Source organism: Oreochromis niloticus, linkage group LG5 (genome assembly GCF_001858045.2).
Source record: "Oreochromis niloticus isolate F11D_XX linkage group LG5, O_niloticus_UMD_NMBU, whole genome shotgun sequence".
NCBI classification, from domain to species: Eukaryota; Metazoa; Chordata; class Actinopteri; order Cichliformes; family Cichlidae; genus Oreochromis; species Oreochromis niloticus.
In genome coordinates this window covers 5,633,164-5,643,186 of record NC_031970.2, presented here as the reverse complement: position 1 = coordinate 5,643,186, position 10,023 = coordinate 5,633,164, and the positions used below count along the sequence as shown (strand labels likewise).

At 41.9% G+C, this 10,023-nt stretch overlaps 2 protein-coding genes across 3 annotated transcripts in view; one reads left to right on the top strand and one right to left on the bottom strand.

Annotated features, from left to right (window-relative positions):
• Window positions 1–2,599: 2,599 nt before the first annotated feature.
• On the top strand, window positions 2,600–8,013 carry LOC100691662 (leucine-rich repeat-containing protein 3). Its single transcript, XM_005456407.4, has 2 exons — window positions 2,600–2,816; window positions 4,735–8,013. The coding sequence occupies exon 2, from the start codon at window positions 4,802–4,804 to the stop codon at window positions 5,651–5,653; it is 852 nt and encodes a 283-aa protein (XP_005456464.1). The 5' UTR covers window positions 2,600–2,816; window positions 4,735–4,801; the 3' UTR covers window positions 5,654–8,013.
• A 1,132-nt stretch (window positions 8,014–9,145) lies between these two features.
• col2a1b (collagen, type II, alpha 1b) overlaps window positions 9,146–10,023 on the bottom strand; it is a 44,435-nt gene continuing 43,557 nt past the window's right edge. For both annotated transcript variants that reach the window (XM_003451839.5, XM_003451840.5), the window contains one exon: window positions 9,146–9,992. In XM_003451839.5, the coding sequence (XP_003451887.1) occupies window positions 9,846–9,992 (147 nt within the window). In that variant the 3' untranslated portion in view covers window positions 9,146–9,845. The remainder of the gene's footprint in view (window positions 9,993–10,023) is intronic.

Here is a 10,023-nt window from a genome sequence, read left to right as displayed (position 1 = left end):
TTTGGAAATGTGCGCTTCCTCTTGCAACTTCTTTTGCACGCTACCTTTGTCTCAGAAGCACACAGATACACGTTTTAGTGTTATTACTCTGCTCTCTATTGTGCTGGTCCTGAGCCAAGGTCTCAATCCAATCCATACACATTTGTCACAGCCTTTTATAGTCACATGGTATTGTAATCCCTGCCAACTGATGCTGTATTGTTTTGGGAGATGTAGAAGATAACCCCTTTTCACAGCTTGCTTCACTCAAAGGAGCAGGACACAGCAAAGGTGCATTCATCACAGTGGCAGAATTGGAGACTCTGAGAGAAGCATCAGATTGAAAGGAGGAAAGAACTGATGTGTAGCCTAATATGCATTGATTTGAGCTTCACAGTCTCCACTTTACCCTTGCATGCACAGTTTCGGGCTTATTCATGGTCAAGTGCACTTGCCTGATTGCTGTGCACAGGAAATCACAGGGTGTTCTGTGACTATATTCTAAATGTTTAGTGTCCTCAAAAGCTCTGCCTTGCATTTTAGCCTATGCGCTGGTTTCGCTGCTACAGAACAAACGGGCTGCAAGTCTTTTGCTGTCACCCAAAGCACCTACAAAGCAACATTTTTTAATACTTTGTTTTGTCAGCAGGGATGATTTTTCATCTGTGTGGTAGTTTTTAACAACACAGCAGCAGACCAGATCTTTGTGTTAGTCCTCGGTCGTAAGCATTTTTAAGACGACTCCAGCACTACCGAGTCCCACTTGGCCACGCTGTGGAAAAATGGCTACTGAGAGCCTCAGCAGAACACCTGCCCCCAGCCTGACCTGTTGTTAGTGGATTTAATCCCGAGAGAATGACAGGCTAGTTACAAGAAATGCTCCACTGCTTTTTCTTTTCTCTCGCTCCCCCTCCTCTCCCTCTCTATACCTAATGGAGAGGTATAGCCACATGTGGGTTTTATTTTTTTGCCCTTTCTTTTCACAACACAGATAAAAGACAAAAACACGGACTGTGTGCACAGAAAGAACTAGATTTTTGTTTCTGGCTGGCAGATCTTTTCCACTGCCTCTTTGTGTTTACAAATTTGTGTGGTTCGCTCAGTTTTCCCCTCTGAGGACAACACCCAAGCAAACAGATGATGCCAAACTGTTTCACTTGACTGCAGTGATGGTTTTCCTTGGAGTTCATATTGTCAGTATTGTCATCATTGCGCTGCTCAGAGGCATGCGCATCCTTTAAAAGAGCTTCATCCGATATTGTGCAAATAGACCCTCCATAGCCTTCTCCCCATGTGGTACAGCTTTTATTTTTCTTCCTGCAAATTGAACTTCGCACCCAACATTATGCTATTCACTCCCAGTTCAGGGAGCAAAAATAGACAATGTGCAATACTTTTTTTTCTTTCTTTTTTGAGCAGGAGATTTTTCTATCTGCCACCATGTGCTTTCTCATTATGCACCCCTTTGTCCCTTGTTTTCTATCTGGAAAACCCACAAAACTCAGCCTGTCTGGCAAACATGGAAACAATCACCCATCAAGGGCAAAACATTCACAAGTATTCAGCTGGAATGTGGGGGCAAAAAAAGGCATTATACTTGCAGCGTTCTGTATTTGTCAGGAGTGGAAATGTCATAGATTTAGCAGGAGCGGGACGGGCTGTAGAGGCAGAGGAGGGATACGAGGTGCCATCATGGCTGTCAGACCCATCCTTTCCCCCCTGAGGGCTCTGCTGTACATGGGCAGATATTCTTGCTGCTTACAGTAGAAAATCAGAGACGGAGCAGGTCACTCATCCCGAGAGTGCGTCTGCTCTCCGCATACATACATACTCTCTGTTTTCTGCTGTTTTGTCTCCCGGTCTGATGGTGTTTCCATGTCATCTATATGGAAATTCAAAATGTCAAGGCTGCCATGTGTTCTGCTGCTCCTTTGTAGGTCCATGCTTATGTTTCCCTGCGTGTCCAAGTCAGTCTTCATTTTCAGCTTGATCCACTCTCTGTGTCTGCACACTGTGACAAATGAAGTCTCTTTCTACTTGACCTCCACTACTAAGCGTGGACAAAACAGGAGTGATTAGAGGAATCGCATTTTCCCCTTAATGCTGTTTTCCTTTCAGCTCTATCAGTCAGGACTCCTGTTTATCTAACCGTGAACAGCTGCAGGTACGACTCCAGCCTGACAGCTTTTGTAAATAGCGGGCGATATAGCCTATTTATTATTTCGCATGCTATATCAAACAATGATTAGGCTCTTTTTTTTTTTCTCTTTTTTTTTTGCTTACTTAAAATGAATAAATAAATAAATTAGTAATCTATCTGTAACTGTGCGCATGGCTGGGTTTCATCTGATTCTGCTGGAAAAATGGTTGGAAGAATCTAATTATATCTATAGGTTAATTAAGTTAACCAGCGTCTTCTCAGAAAGCTGAGATTGATTCCAGCTCTAGTAAGGGAAAGAAGAAGTGGAGGGCACACCTCCAGTGTTTGTTTTCGTCCCACGCGCGCACACGCACACACATATACAAGCACGCACGCGCGCACAAGCGGATACAGAGAGAGGGAGGGAGGGAGTTTGCCCCACATCTTTATCGCTATAACTACCCTCCACTAGTGAGACAGTCAGTGACGGAGCCTTCCGCAGGGGACAGACCGCCACGCGCTCTCAGGTGATTCTGTCTTTCTTTTTCTGCCTTTTTGGGAAATTTGTCAACTCTGAGGAAGAGGATGATGATGATGTTCATCCAGTCTGTGGGAAGAAAAACTACAAACGGAGTCTAAATAAAACACATCCTCACCCGCCGCGTGGATCCAAACTTCACCAGAAACGGTTTTACAGGTGAGTTTATTTATTTTTACTTGGAGAAACGAGCCCCAACATTCAGATCCTTCGCGAATTTGTCTTTTTTTTTTTTTTTTTTTTTTTTAAAGAAATGCATTAACTTTAGCTTAATAAGGCAAGCGGAGAAAAAAAAACTGCACATAAAATCTAAGTAACTTAATTTTATCGCACAAAAGTTTCAAAATGATACAGAAAAATCACATTTAGTGTCACCAAACGGAAAGCGCTGTTTTGTGGACGCCCTTTGCTTCGGGTAGACTAGTTGACCTGTTTCACGCAGATTAATGTCATCTAAAGTCTGCATGAAATTTCACCAACATCGTTATCATGTCGGTGCAGGTTCATTTTTATCAAAAACTATGTTGAGTGCAGGGAATTCAGAGAACGTCTCTTATATTTCGGATTAAATGCCTTTTAAAATTAGGAAGGGATATTAGAAAAAAATAATAATTGGAAACTGCAGTCACCAGCTGTAACCACAGCTGTATTTGCTTTGGGAGTCTCCCCACCCCGGTCTTTCTCAATCCCATTCTTATTAATGCAGCAGATGATTATTTTTGCTAATTGGGGATTTGCATGCATCTGCATTCAGTATGTTAATAACGGACCGTTGTGTGTGCTGAGCCAAATCCTCTGCACAGTTTATAAGGCACAGAGGGCAGCTTGATGGACATCAGAGGGCTGTCACCCAGTCACCTTCAGGCATATCATCCAAATCTAGGCCGCTTGAGTCTGGGGTTGGAACCCTCAGCCCTGCTGTCAGGACAATGGAGACACATGACAGTTTTTATTCTATTATGAAAACGGGGAGAAAGCAGAGGGTGCTTGACATTTTAAGAGGATAGTCTTTTAATCAAATTCAAGGAGTGTTTTGTGATTTCTATCTGGGAACAAGAACATCATATGTCCATGCTTGTGTCAACAAAACGAGAACAGGCTGCACTCACACCACCTACAGACCCGTCTGGATTTATTTATTTGTTTTAAAGTAAGGAAAGCAGATTGGGGGAAAAAACCCCAAACATATGCAGAGTCCCAGTTGGTTTTACTCATGTTGCTTTTTTTAAACTTTTGCCTCTAAACTGTGGGAGAAGCGAGCAGATGCTAACACCCAGACTGCTGCTGGGTTATTTTTTTCCAGCCCTGTCACTTATTGACACTGTGGGACTCGGGCAGGATTAATGTTCGTGCCGTTAATAGTGCAGCAGGCAATGCTTGGGCTTATCGATCCAACCCCTTTCTAACCTCCATCCTACAATACACATCCCCTCTACCTCACCCTTGGAATATGATTAAGGGGATATGGCATCATGGGGAAATAAATACAGGGATAAATGAGATGAACATGTATTGATGGGTGTAATGTAATGCTTTCCTTCTCATCTTAAACTTGTTATTCTGGAGGAGCACAACAGGAGAGGAATGGGAGGGTTTAAGATGATCTTTTATAATGATTTACGTCCCTTTAATGCAGAAGTACAAGAGAGGATTTTAACCCTATTAGATCAGTTAAACCATCATTACGGCTTGGACTGTGATTGTTAAGGGAATCGCTGCAATAAAACTTGCTGATGGCTCCGCTGAAAGTCCAGTTTCATTTCAGAGTTATTAACAAACATTTCTCTTCGATATGCATGACAAGGGGTGATTTTCTAGCATAGAAACTGTCCTCTTACATGTTTGGGTCCATTTGTATTACATGCCTCTCCATACAGGAGGGCTTTCGTTGAATAAGCCGCGTTTAAGCTCATTCACTGTCTGTCTCTTTAGCCACTGACCTTTTTTCTGCCCCTCCTCCCAAAACATCATAATCTCCCCTTGTGAGCATTTGTTGTGATTGCATGTGTTTGCAGATTAAGTAAAGAGAGAGAGAGTCTTCATTTTCAAACTGACCTCTTTTCTCTCAATCTGTCAGATTCTCCCGGCGCAACAGTGTGCGGCTAACTGGGAACTGGTGTGTGTCAGGAGGCTATGGTGAGGCCATGTGCACGGGCTGGTGTGAGGCGAGATGTAACAGCCTCAGTGGAGGAAGACGTAAAGGACTGGATCTTCACTCATGGCTGCGTGTGTCACTCCTGTTCTTGGCTCTGTGGGGCCAAGTGTTCCCACAGTGCCCGGACAGCTGCCACTGTGCCTGGGACACGGCCACGGTGTTGTGCTCGGATGCCGGGCTGCGGGAGATCCCAGAGGGGATCCCACCAGAAACTGTCTCCCTCCACCTGGAGCGCAATTACATACGGAACATCCCAGAGAGTGCCTTCAATAACCTGGTCCGCTTGCGGGACCTTTACCTGTCCCACAACCGCATCGACTCGCTTGCCTCGGGGGCCCTGCAACATCTCGGGCCCGAGCTACGCCTGCTGGACCTCTCACATAACCAGCTGAGGCACGCCAGCAAGGAGGAGTTTGGTTCCACTCGTGCAAAGACACGTCTTTACCACAATCCCTGGCACTGTGACTGCACACTCCAGGAGCTGATGGAGACTCTGAACCTGGAGCCTGAGACAGTGAATGGGATAATATGTGAGAGCTCTGTGCGGGGGGTGGGCGAGGGGAGCAGGTGGGAGGACCCGGGGTCGCTGGGCGAGCACGCAGGCCAACCACTGGTTAAACTGCTGGACTCTGGGGTGAATTTCTGCAGTCTGCAGAGGAAGACCACTGATGTAGCCATGCTGGTGACCATGTTTGTGTGGTTCTTCATGGTCATTGTGTATGTAGTGTACTATGTGAGGCAGAACCAAGCTGAGGCTCGCAGACATTTGGAGTACCTGAAGAGTTTACCCAGCCCACGCAAGACCCCTACTGAGACAGATACTCTCAGTACTGGTTTCTAAACTCCTGCTCAGCTGAAATTTAAATGAAAATGCCATTTTTACCAACCTTGACTTTGAAATTCTGTGTGGAAAACCAGCAGTGGAAGATGCACACAGAGGAAACGCAGCTCCTGAACACCCCACAAATGTCTTCATGTTTCCTTTCCCATCATATTTTTTGCTATTTGTGGATAAAACAAATACTTGTTTAGTCATCCCACCATCTCTACTGAGAGAAAATTGAAAAATCCCTAAAAATGCAAAATAAAAGTGTGACATGTAAGACATTTTCTTGCACACCCTCTTTTATCCTCCCACCATGCTTCATACTGTGTTCTTTTATCTTAAATTAAGCTTTAATTAGGAGTCGTTGACCAACTGACCCTTAATGAACTACTGAAAGGCACTAATCAGCTGGAGTGTGTTTATCAGGTCGAGGACAGTGTGCAAACGCTAATGTGTGTCGTCCTATAATTGCTTGTCTAATTTGTGTGCGTACGTGTGCACGTGTATTTTTGTGCATTGCTGTGGCCGTTTTTACGTTGATATTATTGATTTTGCACAGATATTATTTAAGCCTTTTTCAATATATCAGCACTGAGCCAGTGTTTATGTATCAGTGGAAAACCTCTGATCTAAATTTTCTCTAAGGAATCCATTAGAGCTGGAGGTGAACTATTCTGTGTCCGTTTAGTATACATACCCAGTATCGCCTGGTACACCGAGAGTCCAAATCAATTTAGAAAACGATTATTAATACACATATTTATCCAGAGAGGAGCTGGTAGAAAACCTCAAGTCCTGATTTTTTGGGGCTGCATTTCTTTTTCTTTTCCACAACCATATCCCACTCGATTTTCTTTTAAAAGGCAGTGTGAAAATAAGTAAAACACTTTGATAATAAATTGCTTTGATTAGAACACGACAGATTAATGCTATTCCTGTAGGTGTACCGCAGGTGCACTGACTCCTCAGCCTAGCTTTTTGCACGCATGCCGAACAAACCCTGCCTGGATAAACATCCGCATTTCACCCAGTATCACATGAATTAATTGAATTCAGATTTACTGTGGTAATATGTTAGCATTCTGTGAGGAGAGGGTGTGCAATGTGATTTAATAAATCTGGATTTGTCATCCTTCACTGTTGCATTAGAGACTGTAAAAGGCCCTATTTTCAGTTTGCTAGTCAACATCTTTAAAACGTGTCTCCATACTGGAGTGTGGGATCATTAATGGGGAAAAGTAAGCTTGTTATTTACGGCATAATTTTAGCTTTCACTCTCATTGTATTCAAACACACACACAAAAAAAGATTTTGGAAACAAGGGCAACAGTGCAACCCAGTCAGCAATGATTTCTTTTGAATGGTTTAATGGGAACAGCTAGTATAACATGTTTTTATAGGTATGCGAGCCAATTTTTAATAATTATGACTTAAAAAAATCTCTTTGGACCAAATACCTGTTGGTCCATTCTAAAACTAAGTTATGGTTATGGTTATGATAAACTAATACCAGTATGTTAGCACTGTCATTGTGAGGATGTTGGTAGGATTTAGCTCAGAGCACTGTGCTGAGGGGCCATACAGTGTCATAGAGCTGCTAGCATGGCTTCTTTTTTCATGTATCATCAGTATGTGATTGATTAAAGTGTACAAATGTCTATGTGGTCATTATATACAATAAAATATTACTAATCTTATCTAAAAGCTGGGCTGGTAAAGTGGGAAGAGCCGAGGCACATGCTGGAATAGGTCAACATTTAATGTGTTATATTAATAAGTGTGGTTTGTGTACTTTGGACTCACAAAGAGAGAGGCTGGTTCAAGTCTGCGTTGTTCCCACGCTGTCAGAACTAGAGTCAGTTATTGATATCGTTACGATCTGTGTGTGAAACCGGTCCTGTTGGTAAACCGCAGGCAAGAAGAAGACGAGAATAAAACGGAGGACGCTCGTTATGTGACTTAAAAAGCAAAACTGCCTGTGAATAAACTGTATGTGTAATCTTACATACTCTGAATATTTCTTGAACGTTAGCTGTTTGTCATAAATCTTACATCTAGTGTTGATGTGCCTGAGCTCAGTTTCATATCTTTATAATCAATATAATGCTCCTGGTCTCTCCAGTGATGATTGTAACAACCCCAAAAATCAAAAAGCAAGTTTTTTTCTGTAGGTTTTTATTATTATTATTATTGATGATGATGTATTTCCATCCCAGTGATTTATTTTCTTGTCTGTTTGTTCACCCAAAAATATCCAAACAAGGGTAAAGTCATATTGGAAAGTATTACATTAAATAATAAATGAGCTATGAAAAGCGATGTTGGGGGAAAAACAGAAAAAAAATATATATACAAATAAAACAAACATTGCTCTACTTTGTTTATAGAAATGCTTCTTGATTTATTTCTACTGAAGATAAAAAAAATGCAATTAGAAGAATAGAAATGAAGTACAGAAAGAGAAATCACAGTATGAGCTGATCGTAGTTGGCAGTGTTTCCCATTTCTACTTTACCGTGCATGAAAAGTGAAGGAAACGATTGGAAAACCATCACAGGTAAGTTTTTTTTCATCATCAGTCAAGGCAAAATTAAACCATATCCATCACTGCTCTTCCCTGGAAATACATCCAGATATTGGCAAAGAAAGAAAAAATGGAAGCAGGGCAGATATGTTACGTTGTGTCTTTTTAATTTATGTTTTAACTGTTTTTTTTAAGGACGAGATATTTCATCACCGGGGAGAACAAAACGGAACATAAATAAAACGCAACTTCAGCCTGTGACTTGGTTTTGTCTTTTATTTCCAATTTACATTAATTAAAACGTAACAAAAACAAGTCATGATCATAATAATATAATAATGCTATTATTATTAATAATAATATTATTATTATTAATAATATTATTATGAATAATAAAAAATATACACAACCTCACACAAATGGACCCTCTGGCTGGCTGTAGGACCGGAACAACAAAGTCAAACACGCTTTACATTGTGAGTGCGTACGCCGAAGCAGAGGGCGCGTGCTGTGAGAGGAGACTGAAGGCAGGAAGCAGAGAGGGATGAAGGTCACAGCAGGTGGGGGGCAGCAGACTGGGCTTTAATAACCAAATTTTCAAATCTTCAACATGTTGGTCAGACAGACGTAAAGATTTGGGGTGGAAAAGGCCTCAGTTTCAACTTGTCAAGATCTTTTTTTTTTAGCGTGAGGTAGCTTTAACATACCAAAACAAATGTTAGGAAAAGAAAAAGAAAACAATTTTTAAAGAAATGAACATGACTTGATTGTAAAACTTCACGAGGGGGCCATATTTGTTTATGTACGAAGGCTCGAAGCAAAGAGGGGGGCGAAGCCGGGACTTTTATCACCCTGAAATCCAAAATCCTGGGCGACATGCTCTCTCTGAGAAACTGTATATATATGTATACACACATATACATATATATACATATATACAGGTCACTAAATGTGAGTATCTGGCTGATAAAAAATACAAACTGTTTTACAACAATAGCACCATTGATTTTATTTATAATACACAGTAACTTTTGACACACTGTGGCAGTAGAAATAGGAACACCTGCACTTTCTTTGCAGCTTGATTGTTGTTGTTTTATTCTTTAGTGGATAATGTACAGGAGCGATGGGATGGTTAGAAAAGAGGAGGAAGTACGAGAGAAAGTTGGTGGAAATTATTTGTGTGTAAGCCACTTTTCAATACTTAGCAACAAACTCAGTCCTGTCACACCAGGGACCCCAACCTAGACAATAAATAAATAACACCAACACATTGTTCTCTCTCCCATTCCTACGTATGCTCCTGTACTCTCCTCATACTTCCTCCTTCTTGTTCGCGAATATGCAATAGATTAGTTGGCAGGGAAGGGGTGGAGGTGGGGAGGTAGCATTTTTGGGGAAAACGGGGAGTCCGTGGTTTGGGGTGGGCAGGGGCGAGCTGGAGGCAATGCTGGATGAATCACAAATGACAGGTGCTGGTGCCATTCAGTGCAGATATCCTATGGAGTTCAACTTGGAAAAGCACTTTCTACTAAGAAAAAAAGTCCCATTTAAAAAAAAAGTGTCTTGATTTTTCTTTTTTTCTCTTCCTCGCCTCCTTTATCTGAGGTGTGCTCCTCTTTCATGTTATTTTCTTTTTCAAATCTCCACTTCTTTTTTCTCAATAATTTGATCCCTCGTTCTTTACAAGAAGCAGACCGCCCCAACATCGACTCCAAACTCCTGGTCTGCTCCACCGATATCCATGGGTGCAATGTCTAAGATGGGCAGACGAGAGGTCTTCTGTGATCTGTATTCAATCACCGTCTTGCCCCATCTTCCTGTGTGTCTCTGTAGAGAGTGAAAACGACAGGTGCAAACA